This window comes from Paramisgurnus dabryanus, chromosome 23 (genome assembly GCF_030506205.2).
Source record: "Paramisgurnus dabryanus chromosome 23, PD_genome_1.1, whole genome shotgun sequence".
Lineage (NCBI taxonomy): Eukaryota > Metazoa > Chordata > Actinopteri > Cypriniformes > Cobitidae > Paramisgurnus > Paramisgurnus dabryanus.
The window spans coordinates 3,177,273-3,201,044 of NC_133359.1; the positions used below are offsets into that span (position 1 = coordinate 3,177,273).

The following is a 23,772-nucleotide window of genomic DNA, read 5'->3' on the forward strand; positions in this document are numbered from 1 at the left end:
TAAAATCAACAGATTATAACTTACGTATTTTAAAAACTTTTATTAATTTAATTTGTGTTTACTTTAATTTATTTTTACTTGTTTTTCTATTATATTATATTATTAGTTTTAATGTATCATTAATGTTTCATTTGTAAATTTAGTTAAGGACTTTACTTTTATTTTATTTTAAAACTTTTATTTTGATGTTTTAGACTGAAAATCTTGTGATTTCTGTACGTTCATTAAAAAAAATTATAACAAAAAAATCCTTATTTTTACTTGTTTTTCTTTTATATTATATTATTAGTTTTAATGTATCATTAATGTATCATTTGTAAATTTAGTTAAGGACTTTACTTTTATTCTATTTTAAAACTTTTATTTTGATGTTTTAGACTAAAAACTTGTGATTTCTGTACGTTCATTAAAAAAAATAATAATAACAAAAAAAACTTGGAATAATGAAAACATATTTAACAAAATTTATTTAACTTATTTTTAATAACAATCTTGTACTGAAGTTTGTCATTAACTTTCTCTCTTTATTTCAGTCATTACGGTAACGCGGTCCTTGGCCTCCCGCCGTTGCCATGAGCGACGCAATAGCGGCTCGTGCTCCGTGTGTCCCGATCAGCTCAAATCAGCAACGGTCCCGTAAAATCACGAGAAATGAGAAAGATTTTAGTATTCAGACGGACTTCACGATGGTTTTACGGATTTCAGACACATGAATGCTGAAGTTTTAACTGCACAGGTAAAAAACATTTTAAAGAAAATCCACTGTAGTTTACAAATCTGTGTTTGTTTAGCAGTTAGCTAGTTAGCTGTTGGTGAGACTACACAAACGGCTTATCTCTTAAGATTTATCCCTATAAAAAGTTGAAAACTGTTATGTTTTTGAATGCCTTATCTTAGTATATAGACACATAAAGTTACAGAAATAAGCAGCTATCTTTAGTAAAGTTCAGTTTGAAAAAATAGCTAGTTTTCACTTGAATACCAAACCTAACATTAATTCTGCTTTGCTAACGTGTTGGTAAACAGACGGCTACAACACTGCACGTGACAGACGGATAAAGAAATTACACACAAGTTAACCACATTTACTACAGTGAAAGTGCTGAACGCTGAAAGTTGTTGTGTAATGAAAGTTGATATGTTATTATAAGACCTTGTTGTCTCTGTCCAATAATCTGTTTAGACTCTGTGGAGTTTTGAATCAGAGATTAGCGGACAAGAACATCTCAACTCCTCGTGCACTCAGTGAAATTAACCCATAATCCCCTGCATGACCTCTGTAACCTCCGTCTGCTGTTCAGACAACCTAATGTTGCAGGAATTTAACTCAGTGATTGATACTAGATAGATAGACAGGCAGATAGATAGACGTATAGACGTACAAACAGGTAGATAGACAGGTAGGTAGATAGATAGATGTTTCATTCCTTTATGAATACATTTTTAGGTAGACAGGTAGGTAGGTAGGTAACTTGGGTAAATAGAAAGATAGAGAGATGGGTGGATGAATAAATGGACGGACGGATAGATAGAGAGGTAGATATGCAGAGAGATAGACAGATAGAGAGGTAGATAGACAGATAGGTAGAGACGTAGATAGATAGAGAGGTAAATTGAGAAGTGGATAGACAGAGAGGTAGGTAGATAGAAAGGCAGGTTGGTAGATAAAATAGCTAGCTAGATGTATGGATAGACATACAGACAGACATACAAAGAGGTAAATAGATAGACAGAGAAGTGGATAGACAGATAGGTTGATGGATGGATAGAAAGGTAGATAGAGAAGTGGATAGACAGAGAGGTAGGTAGATAGATAGGCAGGTTGGTAGATAAAATAGCTAGCTAGATGTATGGATAGACATACAGACAGACATACAAAGAGGTAAATAGATAGACAGAGAAGTGGATAGACAGATAGGTTGATGGATGGATGGATGGATAGAAAGGTAGATAGGGAGGTGTATAGACAGAGAGGTAGGTAGATAGATAGGCAGGTTGGTAGATAAATATCTAGCTAGATGGACGGATAGATAGATAGACAGACAGACAGAGGTAAATAGACAGAGAGGTAGATAGACAGATAGGTAGATAGACAGAGAGTTAGGTAGACAGACGATAGAGAGATAAATGGAGAGGTAGATATAGAAGTGGTACACAGAGAGGTAAGTAGATAGAGAGGTAGAGAGACAGAGAAGTGGATAGACAGATAGGTTGATGGATAGATGGATAGATATATAGACACAGAAGTGGATAGACAGATATATAGACACAGAAGTGGATAGACAGATATATAGACACAGAAGTGGATAGACAGAGAAGTAGGTAGACAGACGGACAGACAGACGGGTAGGTAGACAGATGGGTAGATAGATAGATAGATAGATAGAGAGGTACACAGGGGTAAATAGACACAGAAGTGGATAGACAGATATATAGAAACAGAAGTGGATAGACAGAGAAGTAGGTAGACAGACGGACAGACAGACGGGTAGGTAGACAGATGGGTAGATAGATAGATAGAGAGGTAGATAGAGAAGTGGTACACAGAGAGGTAAGTAGATAGAGAGGTAAATAGTGGATAGACAGAAAGGTCGATGGATGGATGGATGGATAGATATATAGACACAGAAGTGGATAGACAGAGAAGTAAGTAGACAGACAGACGGGTAGGTAGACAGATGGGTAGATAGATAGATAGACAGGTAGGTAAGTAGAAAGAGAGATAGACAGACAGGTATATAGATAGATTTTAGTGATGATTTGTAATGTATTTTTTTTTCTTGCAGGGAGAGGGTGTGTAAAGTTCTTGACCAATGAAAATGCTGGAATGAGGAAATAACTTTGAATATTCATTTGGGAATCCTCCAGTTATTCTCCAGTGTGATTGTTGCTTAGATAACCGAACGCTTGGAGTCTATGGAACAATTCCAGGAATCATCCTTCCTTTCTGTCTTTCATTTCTATGGAGCAGCAAGAAACGAGATGAGAAATGTGAATATCTTCATGCGAAATATATCTGATGAAGGCTAAACCTCAAGAGTTTGTTTATGGAGGAAGACTGTGGTGGTTCAATGTGTTCCTTTATTCTGGAGTTCCTCCTCTCTGTATGACTCCATATCACTGCAGAGATGCTTCAGACCAATAACTACTCGCTGGTGTTACTCATCCAGTTAGCACTGCTAACCTTTGACCTCTTTGTCAACTCCTTCAGTGAACTCTTGCGGGCCGCCCCTGTCATCCAACTAGTCCTGTTCATGTGAGTTAGAGCGTATTATCTATTGTACGTTAGGTGATATACAGTGATGTTATATAAGCTGTTATTATACGGTCTTCTGTCTCTCCCTGCAGAATCCAGGACATCGGTATCTTGTTTAATGTCATCATCATTCTTCTGATGATGTTTAACACATACGTGTTCCAGGTGGGGCTCGTGTCACTGTTACTGGAGAGATTCAGAGCACTGCTTATACTGTCTGCTCTTTATCTGACCCTCAGCATCTGCTTTCACTGCTGGGTCATGGTGTGTATGCATACATTTACTTTTATATAAAGTGTTTATAATGACAGACTGACACCGAACCTCCATACACCATTAGCATTTAAAAAATGTAAAGGCATTTATTTTTTCAAAAAACTCATAGATTTATTTAACTTTATGCAGCACTGCACAGACCGATCGGCCTATGACATCAGAGTATCCAAAATTGATCTGGACAGCGTTGTATATATAAGTTGTACTTTAAGCTACAATCACACTAATCTGTTTTTTCTACTAAACCACTCTGTTAGGTTATGTTATAGTATAATGCTTATGCAAGTAAATTTAATTACTTTACAATTATGGCGACCTCTAGTGGTGAAAATGACATATTGTGCCTTTAACCGTGGGTTCACACCAGTCACGTTTGAGGCGTCAAAATCGCGTCTACCGCACCTAGTTTGCCGCTTTGAACAGTTTGAGTTTACTCGCTCATTCGCACGTGAAATTCTAGTCACCGAGACCTTCATGCGGAAATTCGCGTCATGGGAGGGGCTTCTGCGACTCTGCTCGCTTCCTGTAATTACGTCACTAGTAGAGCAAGCTCCTGATTGGTTAATATATGTTTTAAAGATCGCTCTGCATCTGATCTCTATCAAAAGTCCTTCACAAAAATTATATTATCTCAGCTTTTTTCTCAAAATTTTGTGTTCAAAACGATTATCAAAACATACACGGAGTGTAAAAATAATAAATTACGTTTTGGCTTCAGTTTATTTATAAATTGGGTAGGTGCGCCATCTAGTGGTTATCCCGGTACTACAGAATAACATAAAAACTCATCAGGAACAAATTTTTTTTGCATGCAAATGTATTCTCTTAAGGACATTTTTTTTCCAAATTATAAAAAATATCTGCATGATTTTTATGTACTGTTTTATTTTTCTGTCAGAATCTGAGGTGGATGGATTCGAATCGCTTCATGTGGACGGATGGCCTGCAGGTTCTCTTTGTATTCCAGAGACTCGGTAAGCCAACGGTGAAACTTCAGCCAAAACATGATTGGATTTAAGACAAAGGTCACTGTCAATATTGTCAAGAATCTCTTAATCCCTTCTGTTCGATTTAACCTTTCTTTCTATTAAGACACTACACAAAATCAGTTTTGTATTCTTTAATAATAATAGATATCTATCTAAATATTTTTTTACATTTTCATAGAGTAGAACAGAGTCTTTAACTTATATTAAAATGTACATTATGATCATAGTGTATAATGATTTTTGGTTCATACGGATAACATTTTAATTTTACTGAATACATTTTAACATTTAAACATTCTGCTTTTCATTTAAATAAAGATTTAATGTTTTTTATTTGTCTATTAATGCTTTTTTTATGCCTAATTTCAGCTGCTGTGTTGTATTATTACTTCTACAAACGCACATCTGAATACCTGGGCGATCCCAGACTTTACGAGGACTCACCGTGGCTCCGGGATGCGTTTGCTAGAGCTCGACAGTGAGTGGTCCGTGTGGTTTACAAGAATACAGAATAAAAACACTGAAGAGATCTCAGTGGGATACAAGAGGAACATTACTGCTGATAGATTCTGGATGCTGGATCTTCTGTTGAAAACGAATGATTGTTCATCAGAGATTTTAAGACAGATGAAATGAGGACTCCTGCAAAACTTTATTGCAAGGAAAGAGACCAAATAGCGCTCATGGGACACAAGATGGATTGTATTCTCCATCTGAAACAAAGAAAAGTGACCAATTTATGTCACAGTGAAAACTGATGGCTGAACATCTTGATGATCTTAATGCGGTGTAAGGGTAAAAGTTGTGTTTCTGTTTACAGATCTACTCTGTTCATCAGGGCTTTTATAAGTCTTCATGACAATCAAATGAAAAGTGAAATGTGTCCTTTCCACACCTACCAGCTCCACCAAACTGAATACAATGTTGTTTTATCCAAATCACTCGCAGTTCATCTGTTTTATAATGTGTAGTGTATACAGTAATAGTTTTTTTCAGCTGTGATTTGATTGTACAGATTTTTGTGGAAATTGAGTTGGATCGGTTTGAGGAATCTTTGTTTTCTTGAGTTGGATTTTTTTGTAAATACATTTTTAAAATATTGTTTGTAAAAGTTTTTACACAAGGCTCCATCCCTCACATGACACTGCAGAGAGGACCGGCAGGTTTAGAGAATGAATGAATGTTTTCACAAAGGTCCAACACATTCTTCAAACTGTGAATTCTTTAAATGTTAGCGAGCGTAAACAAAGTGCCTCACTTTCCCAAACTTTATGCAAAGAGATTAAACATCACAGTTTCTAATGTAGCATCAATGCAGTTTTTCATATCACTGCTGACATTGTAATAAGACTTTCTTTTCATTGTACGTCACTCGCTGACTCGTGTGATGATGATGATGATGATAAAGGAAATTGTCAAGGTACTATCTTACTGTCTGTGTTTGAGGTTTATTTCAAGGCTTTAGCTTAGAGATGGGTGAGGATCTCCACACAGACAGACTGCTCTATTCTGATCTGTGAGGTTAAACTGGGATTGGGGTATTACACACCACAAACAACCTGCTGGACATAAATAGCACAGCACGCTCCTTTATCAAATACAGAGCTAACTTAACGTTTTCATCAACTTACTTAATGAAACTTTTGTTTAAAGGTAAAGGGGAGGATTTTCTTGAATTTTAGAAAATAACCGCCTTCTCCACTTTTTAAAAAATGCTATTGCACAACACTTCTGATTGACAACTATACACCCTAAAAACAAACGGTGCTATATAGTACCAAAATTGGTTCTTTGCTTGCCTTGTAATCATAGAAGAACCATTTTTAGTGCCATATAGCACCAGTGAAGCTCCTGTGTAGAACCATAAAGTGCTATGTAGTACCATATGTGGTGCTATATGGTTCTACACAGGTGCTTTACTGGTGCTATATGGCACTAAAAATGGTTCTTCTTTGATTAGTGGTGGCAGCTTAAGACTTTTGCACATTACTCTGTCTGTGTATATATATGTATTGCAAAACAATTGTCTTCAAATTCCAGCTTCACTGTTTTTATGAGTATCAATACGATTTAGAAGCAGCTAGATTTTGATATTGAAGTTATATTTGTCACCACAGCAACACTGACCCCTGTTGGCCATGACTGAAAGTTTGGAATCTGAGCTGATCCATCAACACATTTTGTTAACCAGCAGAGGTCTAAAGGATTCAAGTATTTTTATTTTACTCGAGTACTTTTTTGAAGTATATTTTATACTTGAGTAAAAGTAAGCATTAAATATTATTTAATGTGAAATGCGGTGGAATAAAAGTGATATTATGCTTTAGAATAACTTGTGAGGTAAAATAAAAACACTCCTGATAAAGTAAAAATACTTGAGTTGCACCTCTGTGTAGCCAGATTTTTTTTAGTAAAGTCACCACTGCACACTAATGAGGCTAAATATAAATACTTTATACACAATAACAATAGATGCATCTAGACCTAAAATGGCTTGAGAAAAAATATTCACATTTAAAGAAAATGCATAGATTCAAGAATACAATATAAAACACAGAACCATGTTTTATTTTATAACAAAAACAGTTTTAATTTGTGAAAGATTAACCCAGTTCAAACTCCAACCCGGATTCTGGTGCTCGTCTCTGTAATGCTCTGATAAACCCGGAATGTTCAGCTGTACGTATCGTGATCCATTGCCAAAACCTGACAAAAACAAAAACTCTTATGTAGTGACTTCAAAAATAAAAAGCATGATATTAATGCAGGGCTGGGCTTCAAAATACTCACATCAGACATAAATGCCAACCCAAAGCAAAAGGAAAAGAACTCCAAAACCCATGAAGAGCGACGCGACCAGAGAAATAAGCAGCTCTTTATACACGTCTCGTGTGTATTTTGTGGACGTTACTTCATATCTAAAGGTGTGTGTTAAGGATGTAAATATGAAGATTTTTTTTAAACAAAGTTATATTTCTGAACCCAACATTCCTAGTGCATTAATCTAATTCAGATGTGGACAGCACTAAATACATAGTAAACAAGATAATGTATTTTTGAGATGCAATTTGATCAAACTACATTTAGGGACTATCACTGCATGAAGAAAAACAAATAGAAAACTTTGCCTGCTGGGTGCAACTATAAAAAAAACTCACAAAAGCATCTTTATATGGCCAATGTCAAAAAGCAGCGGCGCAATGTGAGTGATGTCTGCAGTCACACAGGTGTAAAAAGGGGTTTAGTTTGTTCAAATTTAGTGTGATCAAGTAGTGGCCCATCTGTCACAGATAAAGGATACACAAAAAACCAGGCTGTGAAGAACATGCCGATGGCCAGCAACACTACAGTCAGATGGGGGAACACCGCCGGATTCACCGGGCTCGTGTATCTCGTCATAGCTTCCAACTCCTGCACAAAACACACGGTAAACATTTATTAAAAATTCATTTAAAGATCCTACTGACATGCTCTGTATTTTAAAAGCACGTTTATAAAGTGTCCAAATATCATTGATCAACTACAAGAGTAGACACGAATAGTAACGTACACTAAAACATTTACATGTATTCATTTTGGCAGACGCTTTCATCCAATTCGACTTAAAGTGCATTACAAAGTATACATTTAATCAGTATGTGTGCTAAACATAACATATCTACATATAAACTGCACTGTTTTACAGCTGATACGCGCGTTTATGAGTTTAATATCTGTGCAACATCATCAGCAGATAATCAGACTATAAACTGTAGCTAACAGCTAATGCTAACGCTGCTGTCAAAACGTAGCTTTGAGTTTATTAGCAAAAGAGATTAACGCGAAACCTACCAGCATTACGTGCATTTAAAATGTATATTTTTACAGCAAACGCGTTTGAGAAATTAATAAATAGCTCTAAAAACAGCTTACCATCGTGTGACAGGTAGAGTGAATCCGTCAAACCGGAAGAAAGCAGCAACAGCCACGTAAGTTAAGAGTGACCGGAAGAGGAGTGACTGACCGGCGCAGCTAAAATAAAAGTCCTAGCGCAAAAGTCCCGATGATGAGGCAGATAGATAATAATTTCCTTTAGTATTCAGAAAAAATATTTATTTAATTCATGTATCACCGTCATGCATTCATATTATGTTATCAGTACACATCATACATGTGAAAAAGTGAGACAAATTATGCAGTTGAACTAAAAATAATGAATATCAACAATACAAGAAAGGCTTTCAGAAACCGTAAATAAAGTACTTGAAAAAAAAGAAAATGTTATAATGATAAACACAACAAGCTTAAGAATGATTAAACTTTATATTTTAGTGCTTAAAGCCGTAAGGATAAAATAAAGACAGACAACCGAGAAAATTACTGTTTTTGTTGAAATACTATGAATGACCACACCCAAATTATATATATAAAAAAAAAACGTTTTATCCTATTTAAAAATTAGAATGAAAGCACTGATTTTTTTCTAAAGTGTTAAAAAGTACAAACTAATGTAGTAAATTATATATCATTATTTAAAGAGTGGAAAGAAAACAATTCAACATGTTTTTACATAATGAAAGATATATGGATTATAACAAAAACCTGCATTCTCACAAGAAAAAAACAATAAGTTTTGTATATTACACAGTATTTAAACAGCCATGACATTAGATAAACAACATATTTATTTACAGTGCATAGTTTGGAAGTGCTTGAGTCACATGAGGCTGGTTTATTCGAGACAGGATCATATATGTGTGATTTTGTGGACAAATGAATTAAAAAATAACATATATTAGATTTTGAAAGATCATACCAAATGTTTTGGAAAATCAGTATCACCCATTAGTGTTAAAAAATGTATTATAAATTGTAATTTTAGTGCATTTTCAATCAACACTTCTTGTGACTACATGACTAACGTAATCACACAGCCTTATACAAAAACTACATTATGGCTTACCTTGTTTCATACAATTACTATAACAACAAACTGTTATTAATACAAGAAGATGAAACGCACAACAGAAATGTAACAAAGAGACATCAAATAAGGCACTGAAATGTACAAAGTATTGGAATAAGAGACAAAATAAAGATGAAATTCATGGGAATTTCATTATTATAAATGAAATTATAATAAATCGACAGGTGTCTGTTTAGTGAAAAAATTGGAGCATTGTCTGATAAAGTTTCTGACACACACTTTTAAGCGACACTAACTTTGTGTTATCTTATTCACAGTAAGATTTAAGACAAATAATAAAACTATACAAGATATACTGCATATATACTGTTCAGAGGACCCCAAAGATTTATTTTAAACAAAATCATTGGTAAAGGCTTATATAGTATAATATATATGTATATATAGAATACTATATACACACTTAGTATTCAAAGTAAAATGCAGTGGTTAAGATGAAATGTAAAAAAGTGTAAATTCCAGTAAAAGCAGTAACGAAAATGAATTAATGTAATAAGGAGTGTTGTATATAAAGTCTGTAAAGTGTGGAAGAGTTGATGAATGAGTATACATTTTTTTAAAACGATAGTAAAATGATCCAGTTTTTAGTCAGTGTTTGACTTTCAAAGTGGTTTTGTTGTTTTTTTCCAGTGTGAAGTCATTCCAGTTTCCTAGAGAAATCCAGTGGCTCCAACTAACACAAATCCAGTATCTAGTTTTACTCCTATACTCACATCTCTCTTTTTAAATTATTGACCTGAATTGTCTACTTTAACCATGTATTGTCTTTCTAAATTGTTCATTATGTATTTGCATATGGCCAGATGTTCTCAGGATGAACACATTCTCTATAGTAGATATGACAAACATGTTAATGAGGTAAAATTATCAGTCATTATGAGCCTGTTGGTGCAGTTAAAGCCATTTCCAGTGTATAAATTATCAAAGAAAAATACAAACAGTGTGTGAGGTGGTCCAGTACATTGACAGATGGCACGAAATCAACACATCAAACTGTTTAAGTGCAAAAAGTAGGACTCACAGTGTGTATTCGATGACCACTTAACTATCTCATGAGGCTATGGGAGAGGATTTGTGAATGGAGATGACGTGACGTAACTGATGCTGGTGGGTCACATGACAATGACAATATGGCATATGTAGGACGTCCGGATTTCATACTACACAGATTCATCTACTGTTGTGACCTCGTCACATATTTACTTAGTACCCACTCAAGAGCATGCGATTTTGGATGTTTAATTCTTTCCCCACCAGCGTTTTTCATTTTTCAATAATTTTTTAATGATTTTCAAAAAAATGTAATGCGTTTCAGATAATGTTCTCCTTTAAACATACAATATGTCAAATGAACGAACAGACATCTTCTTTCAAACAAACAAACAAAATTCATCCTATCTTCATTTGTTCCTTTTTATCACCTCTCATATATGGGTTGGTTTTTTTTTAAATATTTTTTTTGCAAAAAGCTGAAATAATGATGATGGCGATGATCAAAACATACATGGAGTTCTTACTGTTTGGCCTGAGGGGTTGCTTCCAGGTTTTATGAGTTGGGTAAGAGCGACATCTGGTGGATAATAACGGAAATATGGATTGCTGGAAAAACTCATCATTGGCAGGGAAGCGATTAACTTGTCAAAGGCGGGGAAATATTTAAATTAGCCCTGTTCCACACCCACCTACTGTTACCCATTTATATTATATCTCTGCATTAAAAGACATTTAACTTGTATGCATGTGTTTATACAGTAAAAGCACACTGCAAATGACTTTCTTACTTAGTATTTTTGTCTTGTTTTCAGGACAAATATCTAAAAAATCTTAAATTAAGATATATTAAATTAACTTTTTCTTAAACACTTAATTCAAGAGAAATGTATTGGGAGATTTTTTGCATGTTTTAAACACAAATTCACTTAAAGTGCACCTATTTCCTTGCTAAAAAATGTATTTGGTATAATACAATGTGTTTGCGTGGTTTATGGTTAAAAAAACACATAATTTTTCACATAGGCTACCGTACATTTTGTAGCTCCAAATTTCACGCTCTTCCTGAAACGCAAGGATTTGAAAAGGGCTGTGTCCCTGATTGGCCAGCTAATCTGTAAATTGTGATTGGTCTGAATACCTCTGACGTCAGCAGGAAATGTGACGCTCCTTACCATGTTTGAAAGATTCGGTTGCTAACAGGAGTTAACTTACAGGCTGTGAGTCTGCAGCGAGAGGATTTATGATAATGTCGGTCTTTACTACATCACCAATCCCAGAAAGTAAACTGTTGCCTGTTGTGGACATTGGAGACGATAACTCGCGTCAATGTTTACTTGGGGTTTGTACCTTTTACATATCATTAACATGTACTAATACACACTTATACACTAAATAAAAAAAAAAAATGTGAATCAGGCAATAGGTGCTCTTTGAATTTAAATTTGTTGGCTTAAAAACTAGACTTATTTTCTCAGGTCATTTTGCTCATCAAGAAAATACATCTTTATTTAAGAATTTTTCGATATTAAATATCTAAAATACCAAGTTAGATTTTTTTGCAGTTTAAGTAAGGTTAAAGCTAATTTCTGAGTGGCAAAAACTATAATTATTTCTGAAATATGTTAATTTTCCTCTCGTCTTGTACAAATATGCATTTCACATAGCAAACACGGATAAGACATTGTTATTGGCCCATCAAGAAAAAACAGTCTTTGAATCAGGGCCAGCGCTATGTATGAACACAGGAATATAAACCTGAATGTTGACTCTATACTTTGAGCTCTGATGGGAAATAGTTTGCTCTTCTTCACTGCAACATACAGTTTTGCTCTGTAAAGAGAGGTCAGAAAAAGTTTTATCAAAACACAAATGTATTAATATTAAAACATATATTTAGCATTGATGTGCATACTATGTGTGTTTAAACTGCGCTGTCTTCGTGGTTGCTGTTGTCCTCCTGGTAAGCGTTTGGTGGCTGCGCTGAGCTCCGGCGGTTGAGGCGGCCGTTTGGATTTACTGACAGACAGTGGAGCCGACGTGTGGCTGAGACGGTTTCTACCGCGTCCGTCTTTATCCAGCGGCCGAGACTTTGCCTTCTTGTTAACAGTGGCCTGGGTGGGGAGCGCAGTGCTGAAGTCTGAGAGATACAGAGACAGACGATACTGTATATGAATCAAATGTAAACGCTTGAATGGACTCTTTCACTACGAGAATAAACCTCAGTGTAAAACCAGCGGCCCAAAAACAGAACAGCTTTCATAACTGTAACACAACAACGTATCATTGATACAATCACGCACTGATTTATGTAAAAACACAATATAATAAGAAATACATTTCTATAGCTTCATTGTGAGCTGTAACCAAACTTTACATTTTTTTATAGCACGTCATGATGTATGCATGTATGACGATGATATTTTTACCTTTGGCTTTGTCTGGAACACAAAAAATTTTTATACCTGGAGTAGATTGGTTGTTGTTTGGTAACAGACTGATGGTGGCAGATTGGTTAGTTGTGGCTGTTGTTGGAGGGCAACAAGCCGGGTGATCGGACAAGAGTGTTGAAGTTGACACTGTGTAAAGATAATGTAAAGACAACTTCAATATAATGATAAAACTGTGACTAAATATGAGTAAAAGCATATAAAGTCTGCATTATTTGAGATGATGTTGTTTCTGATACCTGGGGAGAGAGTAGACAGGGTGACTTTGGCAGGGGTGTAAGAAGCCTGACGTGATGATCCCAGAGCAGAACGAGACCTGTCGAGAGAGATAAGAGAAGCTGGTTTTCTATATCAGGTACAAGATTTATTGGAGACTTAACAAAACATGTATCTGTACAGTATGTCCACAATTGAATCGTTGTGTCTGTTGTTATAAGTTGATCCTCAAAGCATATACTCCTTAGCATTTACTGTAAACATTTCTCTGGGCTGGTACATGTAGAAGTGAAATCTGTCAGTGCTGTTTAGGTGGATGAAGAAGAAACGGATGAGGTAAAGAGACGATCGTACCACAGACAGAAGGATGGACAGAATGTGATAGTTGCAGTGAGGAAGGGCGTCCAAGAGATGAAGAGAAGGCAGCGAGACGCAGAGCTACAAATGACAGAGAAACACTGAGAAAATAAGCGAGAGGAGATCAAACGAGAACATACAGTAATAAAGAGAAATAAAGAGAGAGAAGTTAAAACAGGATGTAGTTCATTCATGTGTGTGTGTGTGTGTGTGTGTGTGTGTGTGTGTGTGTGTGTGTGTGTGTGTGTGTGTGTGTGTGTGTGTGTGTGTGTGTGTCTGCGTGCGTGTGTGCACATTAATTTGTATTCAAGTATGTATGTACACTCATCTAAAGGATTATTAGGAACACCATACTAATACTGTGTTTGACCCCCTTTCGCCTTCAGAACTGCCTTAATTCTACGTGACATTGATTCAACAAGGTACTGAAAGCATTCTTTAGAAATGTTGGCCCATATTGATAGGATAGCATCTTGATGGAGATTTGTGGGATGCACATCCAGGGCACGAAGCTCCCGTTCCACCACATCCCAAAGATGCTCTATTGGGTTGAGATCTGGTGATTGTGGGGGCAATTTTAGTAAAGTGAACTCATTGTCATGTTCAAGAAACCAATATGAAATGATTCGAGCTTTGTGACATGGTGCATTATCCTGCTGGAAGTAGCCATCAGAGGATGGGTACATGGTGGTCATAAAGAGATGGACATGGTCAGAAACAATGCTCAGGTAGGCCGTGGCATTTAAACGATGCCCAGTTGGCACTAAGGGGCCTAAAGTGTGCCAAGAAAACCCTCACACCATTACACCACCAGTCTGCACAGTGGTAACAAGGCATGATGGATCCATGTTCTCATTCTGTTTACGCCAAATTCTGACTCTACCATCTGAATGTCTCAACAGAAATTGAGACTCAACAGACTACGCAACATTTTTCTAGTCTTCAACTGTCCAATTTTGGTGAGCTTGTGCAAATTGTAGCCTCTTCTGCTGTGTAGCCCATCCGCCTCAAGGTTGTGCGTGTTGTGTCTTCACAAATGCTTTGCTGCATACCTCGGTTGTAACGAGTGGTTATTTCAGTCAAAGTTGCTCTTCTATCAGCTTGAATCAGTCGGCCCTTTCTCCTCTGACCTCTAGTATCAACAAGGCATTTTCACCCACAGGACTGCCGCACACTGGATGTTTTTCCCTTTTCACACCATTCTCTGTAAACCCTAGAAATGGTTGTGCGTGAAACTCCTAGTAACTGAGCAGGACAACGACCCAAGACAACCCAAACTATCTCGCGTGAGTGCATTGAGTCCTTTTCGGGTTTTGGCTTGGGTTGGTTATTCTTTAAAAAAAATATTTATGCACGTCAGGTTCGGGTAAAATGTGATTCAGGTCAATTTAGGTTGAGTGCATTTCTTTGCACCCGAGCAGACCTAGGGCCCTATCTTGCACCCAGCGCAATTGACTTTGTCAGTGACGCATGTATCATTCGTATTTTGCACCGGCGCACAGCGGGTTTTCCCCCCACAAACGCACGTCGGCAAACTAGGGAATAAACTTGCGCTCCCTGGGCGGTTCCGGCGCAAACCATCCCTGATGCTATTTTGCAGTTTCAAAAAACAATTGCGCCACTGACCAGAAAAAAAAAGTTTAAAGTCAGTGGCGCGTTGCGCGTGGTTCATTATGCTATTTTAAGGGCGCATGCTTGACCATAATGTATAGCGTGCACAACGCGCATACACTTTGCATCTAATCTACACAGATGCAAAAGTTATTTTTCCAAATCATAAATTGTTACACTAAAAAATATTAATACACGAGATAAGGGGAATCATAGTGGTGAGCATTGTGGTGATAGTTTTTATTTATTGTGTGGCTGCGTTAAAAAATTCTCATGCAAATAACGATTAAAATATTTTCATAAGTTTGTTGTGTGGCTGTATAACGTTTATTTTATGTAAATAATAATTAAAATGTTTTCATAAGAAACCTTAATGTATGTGAACTTGATTTGTACAGGGTAAGTGTACTTTGGGGTTGGACCTTGCTTGCGTTTCTTGGGTCCGATTTCAACGCCCCCAAACCCTTTCAGCGGTGAAGGTGGACGCAGCGATGTCCTCTGCTGGCTTCAGGTCCTGTGTGGAGGCAGATCCACCTTCCCTTACACGGCGTGCCCGATTTATGCTGGCAAGCTTGGGATTCCCCCGTCTCCTGACATCATTGTAGCGCTTGGCGCAACGATGGGGATGCCAGCTGATGAGACTGTGGCTATTTCCTCACGCCTGTTAAACCTACGCTGATTTGGGCGGGTTTCTCCTATCCCCATACAAAATAACTTCTCTGTCTTTGACTGCTCTTCCAAGAACGTCGGTCTCCTCGGCTGTGAACTACTCCTGGCGTGAGCCTGGTAAATCCGTCATAATGATAGTAACCTGCCATGGAATTTGCGCCCTTGCGTTTAAAGGGAATGTTGGATAGCGTTCTGATTGGTTTATTTGACGTTACGCCCAAACCACACCTATGAATAATGAACCTACTTCAGACCAACCCCTTATTGATTTGCGCCCGGCGCAAGAGTTATTTCTCACGCCGGGAAAATAGCAACAGCGCCCAAGATCCGCCCACAAACTCACTTGCGCGTTGCGCTTCGCACTTGCGTTTCAGATCGTTAAAATAGGGCCCCTAGTGTCTAAGCATGTGTTTGTATGCAAGAATTTGTTTGTGTGTTTGTATGCATGTGTATATGTCAGCACATGTGTCAGCATGATTGTGTGTGTGTTGTGCACATAGCTACATACCCCTCCACATCAGTTATGCTTCCATGGTGTTGAAGATTGAGCACATAGAGGATGGACATGGAGATGACACTACAGAACGAGACAAAATGAACATGAAACATGAACTCAACTACTCTCAGTGTATTATATCTTGGGGTGAAATGATTCCTTTCTCACCTGAAGGCCATTATAATAACCAGGGCCAGGATGGTGCCCTGCATAAACCTGTGACTGAGACAGCCTTGCTCTGGAGCAGACCTCTGAAAACACACACAATGCTTAACACTCCTAACAAACCACTGTACAAATCAGTTTAATTATAAACAGATACTTGTGTAACATCATACCTTGCTACCTGGCTTGGCTACTTTTTTCTTCAGTGGTCCACTTCCCGTTCTGCTAAAATAACTTCCTGACAAGCTGAAAAAATCAAGAGCATACTTATTTAGAGCTCAATCTGTATTGACTTCAGATTGCACTTGATGTGTGAACACACACCTGACCGTGCCTCCGCTCACTGAGCTCTTCATACTGTCGAGTCGCCGCAGTTTGGCCAGTTTTCTGCTCCAGCGCTCCAGCTCGTCGATTCGAGTCTCCAGATTATCGGTGAGTTTGCAGAGCTCCTTCACAGCGCCCACGTTCTCCATGAAGATCCGGTCCTGCACATTCAAACACACATGTGAGTGACAAGACTGTGATGGGCATTTATATGCACATATGTGCACGCTCGTACTTTATTGACAACCAGTAGATTTGGGATGGTCTCTCCGTTCGCACACACCACGTCTCCTCCGTCTTTGACCGCCTCTGGAAGAATCTGCTGGACTTCCTGAGCGATCACCCCTTCACACACAAACACACATATACAGTACCGGTCAAAAGAAACACTTATTCTTTATTTATATTTTTTTCTCAATATATAATAAAAGCACTTCTTTATCTTCTCATTTTTCAAAAAAAAAAAAAAACACTACCTTTCTTTTTCTCTTAATAGGTATTGTTTCGCAATAGTGAAAACTTTTATCTTCTTATAAGCATCTTTTTGTACTATTGCCTTCCTATGACACATCGCTTTTATTGTTTCCTAATCTTTGTAAGTCACTTTGGAAAAAAGCATCCGCTAAATGCCTAAATGTAAAATTTTGGAATAACACAAATGTAACTGTGGGAATTATGATGTTACTAAAAGCACCCAAAATAAATCATAACTTTGTTATAGTTTTACATCTACAGCAGGGTTTTTTTAAAGTTTTTTTTTATTTACTTTAAGTAAACCCTGAGATTTTAAGTAAATATTTATAATAGCGCATCTGCATGTTTAACTTCAAAAACATTTATTTTTCATCCATTTTAAAGTTTTTATCAGTAGTATTTTACATAGTAGTTATTGTTATTATTACCTGTTATACCACGGGTCTGATGAATGCTTTATTCTGATTGGCTGAGAAATGTTTCATGAGTGATGATTATTTTTTAATAACTGCACACATAACCATTAAAATGTCTTAAAAATAGGCACCAGAGAAATATTTTTGATATAAGCTGTGGTATAAGCAAAATTAATTGACTTCAAAATATTTGGCAAATAATTGACTTCAGCCCTTTAAATTATTCAAAAATAATGCACACCCGCAGCATAACCATCTTGGGTGTGCATTATTTTCTTATAATTCAACGGCCCGTCGTCAATTATTCCTTACTTACTGTACATTCATCAGGTAATTTTCTTTTATTGTAACATTACACATATCTGTCCGTGTTCTCAGTTTTCTGATATTTTGTAGAGTTGTGTAAATGTTACACGACATGAAGATTATAGAAAAAAACAAAATATATATATTTTGTTAGTGTTAGTTAGTTTAATATTGAGTGTTATGCTTTTGATTGTTAGTTTAAATTTTTTTTATTTATGATTTAACTGTAATTAATAATTTTTCGTCAACTTACAAACCCCCTGCAATTCTCCCGCAAACCACCAGGGGTTCGTGAATCCCAGTTTGGAAACCCTGATGTCTCCCTTTGCCCCAAAATTTGTGTGGCATTTTATCAAGAAGCTACCGAGCCCCTAAGGTGACATTGGAGTAAATAAATCTAAAGTTTAGTTTCAAGTGCTCACGTGAAACCTTCATGTGCCGAATTTTTTTTAAAGTTTAGTTTTGCGTGCGAACGTGAAACTAGTTAACTAAACTAAGCTCACAAGTCTCACGTGCGCATGCGAAACTAAACTTTATTTAATTTTGCTCCATGTCCCCTTAGGGGCTCCGTAAGAAGCTACTCGAGGTCTTGCCATAAGAGTTCATATCTATTATGTTCTTCCATTGGCTGCTTTTTCTTCAATATTCAAAAATAATCTAGAAAAAATAATGCAGTATATTATGAAATAAAACTAATGTCACTATGAATTCGAAATGGTCAATTCTTATTTTTCATGGAATATTGTAGTGTTTTTAATAGATGATTTATCTTTCTAATTCATGTGCCCTCAATCTAATCAAAACCAAAATCGTTAACCTCCAATTTCTTTTGAAACTTCTTTTTATGAGTTATGACGCGAAGGCGGAGACTTGCTGCAGTTAATCGTCCTCATGTTTTGTTAGCAACACAACTTCCAATGACCCAATCCGATTCAAATGGACGAAATAAAGTCTCGCCCTACATATTTTTCCTCAATTTAGAAGCCGTTCACTGGATATATGTCACGATGAGGAAATAAAGACATTTGCAACTTTCATGCTGTGTTTAACTCTTTTCCTGCCACTGACGAGTTAACTTGAAAAAAAATGCTTTCTTCCAAATGATGAGTTTTTCCGGCAATCCCTATTTCCACTATTATCCACCAGGTGGCGCTCTAACTTAAACCCGGGAAGTATCCCCTTAAGGCAAACAGTTCAAACTCCGTGTACATTGTGATCATCGTTCTAAATCTGATCTCTATTAAAAGACCTTCACATAAACGAAATTATCTCAAATGCTCAAAATTTGGTATTTAAAAAAAAACAATTTTTCTTTGAAAGCAGAGAGTCTGTTTATTTCATTTCATATATTGTATGTTTATATATTTAAAGAACATTTTCTGGAAGGCATCAAACTTTTGTGAAAATCATAAAAAATGTTGGAGCCGTCTGGCAACTTTTTTTAAAAAACGCTGGTGGTTAAAGGTGCAGTGTGTAATTTTTAGAAGGATTTCTTGACAGAAATGCAAAATAGTATACAAAACTATATTATCAGGGGTGTATAAAGACCTTTTTATAATGAACCTTTATATTTTTATTACCTTAGAATAAGACGTTTTTATCTACATACACAGAGGGTCCCCTTACGTGGAGGTCGCCATTTTGTGCCGCCATGTTTCTACAGAAGCTCTTAATGGACAAATTTTTTTTTACTAAGTTGTCTCTGACAATGACATGTTTGCTTCTCTATACGTTTCAAAAGCGAGGGGTGAGCAGTGTATTGAGCCGTTGGTTGCAATTTGCAACCTTACCACTAGATGCTGCTAAAATTTACACACTGCACCTTTAAAAGAGTGAAACTAAAGCTCCTTTTAACAATGCACAATTTAAAAAGTACTCTAGCAATTTTTTTATTGAATTTACTCTGGGATAGGAGAAAGTATTAACACACTTTAAAGGATCAATTTTAATGTATTTTACTTGATTGTAATGGCAAAATGATCTATAATCTGTACCAGTCTCAGCTGTGGCATCGATGCCCACTGTAGCTGCAAACTCGGGTTTGTACTGATAATGTACCAATCTCATCTGAGAGATACGTCTCAGGTTATCAGTAGTATCCACCTGGAAACAAAGATAGAAAGACGGCAGCGAGATAAAACAGGTGGGTTAATATATGACCATGATTGAGATTGTGACTGTTTTGTACATAACATCATTCTAAATAATGTAAAGAACATTGTGTGAAAATATAAACTTGAATCTTGAAATACAATCATGTCAAAAACTGAAATCAATGTGATGTAATCTCATCATTAGATTTAGCTAGCAGGTTTACTAGCAGGTATGTGCATACTAGCAGGGCGATATATATGAATGATGTCATTTCAAACACATGTATACCTCCTTCACATTCTCCTTAGCTCTAATATCAGAAGGATGCACAAGGGAGCCCATGACCTTCAGGTTACCGTGGACGACCAGGGCTTCATCGGGGCGGTCCGTGTTGATGCCCACCCGACCGTGATGATATACAGAGTCCGGCGTCTGTCCTCTCTGCCACAACACTTCACTGTCGCTCTCAAACTGACCCGGATTGGACGCCTGAGACAGACAGACCAACAGACCGAAAGAAAGAAAATGGACTAAGTAATCGAAAAGTAATGAGAGCAAGTGTCTGGGAATGGAAGTTGTTAATGCAAATTCAAATAACATAACATGAAACTTTAAATAAATATTATGTATAGAAAATGAAATATAATGCAATCATGAAATGTGTATCAGAGTCATAAAGACCATTAACTCATTCCCCGCCACCTAAAAGTTTCACAAAATGCCTTCCAGGAAAATTTTCTTCTATAAATATATAAACATACAAATATATCGAATGAAAGAACAGACCCTCTGCTTTCAAACAATCAAACAAAACGGGAAAGACCAAATTTTGAGCAAATAGCTAAAATAAGTGCATTTTTGTGAAGAAATTTTGTTCAAAATGAGATTCAGAATGATTATCAAAACATACACGGAGTTTAAAATTAATTTAATTAGTTTTTGCTTCAGTTTTTTATAAATTGGGTAAGAGCGGCATCTAGGGAATAATAGCGGAATTACAGATTACCGTAAAAACTTGTCAGGAAAGCGAGATAATTCATCAATGGCGGGGAAGAGTTAAAAAAATCAAATACTGAAAAAGAGACATACAAATCGAAAACAGAATATATAAACAATACAGTAGACAGTCATTAATATCGATTCGTCAGAATCAGACAATTGATAGACAAAGAAAGGCTGTGATTGGAGGAGGTCGGTCAGATACGACCAGACTGACAGCGGTTACCCTGACGATGATCCTTTCGGAGACCTGAGCCGCCAGCGTGAAGCTTTGACTGTGACAGTGAGCCTGAAGAGCCACAACCAACATGAAGTACCTGCGTACCCGATGAAAAATGTAGGTAAATAACCCAAATTATTTCTTTATTCGTAAGTCTCATTATTTGTATTTCGTACCTCTGGTCAGGGTTCGGCTTCCCTTTCTTTCTCATGTTATTGGCTGTAGTCTCGCTGAAGTGGAGACGACCCACCGTTACCTTTGTAACCTGCTCCGGTGGCAATGTCACTCTGTAAAACCGCAAGTTAACACAAGTGAGGTAAAATCCACATTTTTATATTTAACATAAACTGATGAAACTCACAGCACTGGTTTGAAGGGTCTCTTGCTGCGGTCAGATTGTGACTGTTCAACGTTAATGGACTGATTCATGGCTTCCAACTGGAAGAAATAGATAAAGCTGTCAGCAAACGTTTATAGCGCTCGTACGTCATTTAGAAACTTGACTCACCTTCACTCCGTTGAGTTTCAGGTAAAAGCATTCGATTGGCTGCAGACCCTCGTTGGTCTTCACATATTTGGGATCTCCCGGCATTCCGATGTACACGGTCACCTGGAAGTGATTCTTCTTCTGACACACGAACGCATCATCAGCCAATGAGAAGTTAAAACCTTTATCGGCATCCACTCTGTATGTCGGCAATGGACTGGAGAAAGAGAAAAGGATGGTGAGATCATCTTTATATCATTTTTCAATTGCCTAACAACAAAAATACAGGAATCAAGTACACCTACATGAATGTTTCGATAATAATTTCATATTTTATTCATGACATATAAGATTACTCACACACGGTTTATTGCAACACCTATCATATAAAAATCCTCTGCGTGTAATAAATATAAGCATCATTTAATCCTACCATTACTGCCCAATCTCTCTCTCTCTTTCTCTGTACATATTTATCGTTTATTTCGTCTCTCATAAGCCAAATCTCTGCTCTCACTCCTACACAAACCTCACCTCATAGGAATTCCCTGGCCTCTGCCATCCATCTCTCTCATGCCTGATACCTCCCTGTACCCCATTAAAATCATCACAAACTCGCATACTTTCACCCTGATCTCTGTCATAAATCTAAGCATTGAGGTGTGTGCGACCAGGACAACACCCACAGCTCTTTTCCATTGGCGTCGTATAACGGAGTCCATTTGTTCTGTTGATGCGGCTGCCACTTAATGCATTGATAGTTTGGATCCAGATACGAGTTTTCTGCGTCCTGCATCAAACCTGTAGAAACACACAAACATGCAGTAAATTATACGCAAACAGTAAATTACCAAAAAAAAGTTTATTTGGATCGTTCGTACATGTACACAGATGTTCGACGCATGCATATTTGCGACAAAATGCAATGCATCTCATGGGCTACATACTACATTGTCCTATATGCACATGTGCGAGCTACGCATACTAAGTACGGGGGCTACAAAAATCTGGCGATGCGCGCATAATATTCTGATGACGAACTTTGCGCCATGCGGATTGTACGCAGACTCTTGTGTGCGTAAAAACGGATCTATAGATATTGTAAGACAATTTCCTGAATAAGATAGCACCTCCCCAAAGGACACTGCATGGGGGCAAAGTGAGTGCGCCGGAAAGCCACTCTCCACGATTCACGGTGGACTTCCCACTGAGACACATTTGGGTTTCAAAGACACACCTTTAGGGTGTCATACATTCGTATTTTTTTCTCTCAAAGCAAACTGTATATGAAATGCTACATGCACAAAGAATCTAAAATCTGTATCTTATTTGTTTTCTATTGAAATGTCTCATTGCAAGTGGTTACAATGGTCTCACTCATATAACAACAGAATTCAATGTTAAAGTATATGTGAAACTTCATTCAATGTTGATAGACACCTCCCATTCTAAGCATAAACCAATCACCCACTGTATACAGATTAAGGACAGCCCTTAGTTTTTACAACAACCAATCAGTACCAAATTCCTATATGCTTTGTTCGCTGGTTATTTAAGGAGATGTGTAGAAGATTTAGGCGGGACTTTCAATATCGAGAAATGCACCCCCATGATGCTGTCCTGGCACAGCATCATGTATTGTTATTTTACTTTGAGGAATCTGTAACCAGATCTTCATCTCATTACCAGGTATGCAATGGGTTTTCGTTTGATTTCCGTATTCGAATTGGAATGTAAATTGGCTTCTGAATTATGTTTTCTTACCTGGTAAATAAATTGTTACATTTGTATTCATTCTATCTTCTCTGTTTCATTAACTATTCTAAGTTACTATAAGTATTACGAGATCCTTTATCACCATAAATCTACGACCGGGGTATAAATTCATGCTAATTGTCTATACCGATGAACTTAGAGGTTCAGCCATTACTTTACTATATGTGGACTATCAGATGATAAGTCAGGACCTCTGATCAGTATCTCTACTATAATTATAGTTTTGAGTTCTGTA

The 23,772-nt window shown here is 37.0% G+C and overlaps 3 protein-coding genes across 6 annotated transcripts in view; 1 reads left to right on the forward strand and 2 right to left on the reverse strand.

Annotated features, from left to right (window-relative positions):
* Positions 1-524: 524 nt before the first annotated feature.
* On the forward strand, positions 525-6,160 carry tmem138 (transmembrane protein 138). Of its 2 annotated transcripts, none has more exons than XM_065277474.2 (5): positions 525-736; positions 2,787-3,256; positions 3,349-3,520; positions 4,431-4,506; positions 4,891-6,160. In XM_065277474.2, exons 2-5 carry the CDS (start codon positions 3,129-3,131, stop codon positions 5,001-5,003), a joined length of 489 nt encoding a protein of 162 aa, XP_065133546.1. In that variant the 5' UTR covers positions 525-736; positions 2,787-3,128; the 3' UTR covers positions 5,004-6,160. The 2 variants fall into 2 exon arrangements, with proteins under 2 accessions (XP_065133546.1, XP_065133547.1); XM_065277475.2 differs by having other exon boundaries at positions 2,972-3,256.
* A 901-nt stretch (positions 6,161-7,061) lies between these two features.
* tmem258 (transmembrane protein 258) lies at positions 7,062-8,561 on the reverse strand. The gene is made up of 4 exons (XM_065277479.1): positions 8,434-8,561; positions 7,823-7,932; positions 7,312-7,439; positions 7,062-7,227 (listed from the first exon to the last, which is right to left on the reverse strand). Exons 1-3 carry the CDS (start codon positions 8,434-8,436, stop codon positions 7,313-7,315), a joined length of 240 nt encoding a protein of 79 aa, XP_065133551.1. The 5' UTR covers positions 8,437-8,561; the 3' UTR covers positions 7,062-7,227; position 7,312.
* Positions 8,562-10,057: 1,496 nt separating this feature from the next.
* Positions 10,058-23,772, reverse strand: part of myrf (myelin regulatory factor) — a 45,973-nt gene continuing 32,258 nt past the window's right edge. The window contains exons 7-23 of one of the 3 annotated variants that reach the window (XM_065277477.1): positions 22,448-22,562; positions 21,783-21,978; positions 21,636-21,712; positions 21,451-21,561; positions 21,281-21,371; positions 20,344-20,544; positions 19,956-20,064; positions 17,001-17,110; positions 16,766-16,926; positions 16,615-16,687; positions 16,445-16,527; positions 16,289-16,357; positions 13,498-13,581; positions 13,167-13,243; positions 12,943-13,056; positions 12,393-12,617; positions 10,058-12,310 (exon numbers count right to left, since the gene is read on the reverse strand). In XM_065277477.1, coding sequence (XP_065133549.1) covers positions 12,288-12,310; positions 12,393-12,617; positions 12,943-13,056; positions 13,167-13,243; positions 13,498-13,581; positions 16,289-16,357; positions 16,445-16,527; positions 16,615-16,687; positions 16,766-16,926; positions 17,001-17,110; positions 19,956-20,064; positions 20,344-20,544; positions 21,281-21,371; positions 21,451-21,561; positions 21,636-21,712; positions 21,783-21,978; positions 22,448-22,562 — 1,919 coding nt within the window. In that variant the 3' untranslated portion in view covers positions 10,058-12,287. Of the gene's footprint in view, positions 12,311-12,392; positions 12,618-12,942; positions 13,057-13,166; positions 13,244-13,497; positions 13,582-16,288; positions 16,358-16,444; positions 16,528-16,614; positions 16,688-16,765; positions 16,927-17,000; positions 17,111-19,955; positions 20,065-20,343; positions 20,545-21,271; positions 21,372-21,450; positions 21,562-21,635; positions 21,713-21,782; positions 21,979-22,447; positions 22,563-23,772 lie in introns of all 3 variants that reach the window. The other 2 variants (XM_065277476.1, XM_065277478.1) reach the window with 2 other exon arrangements.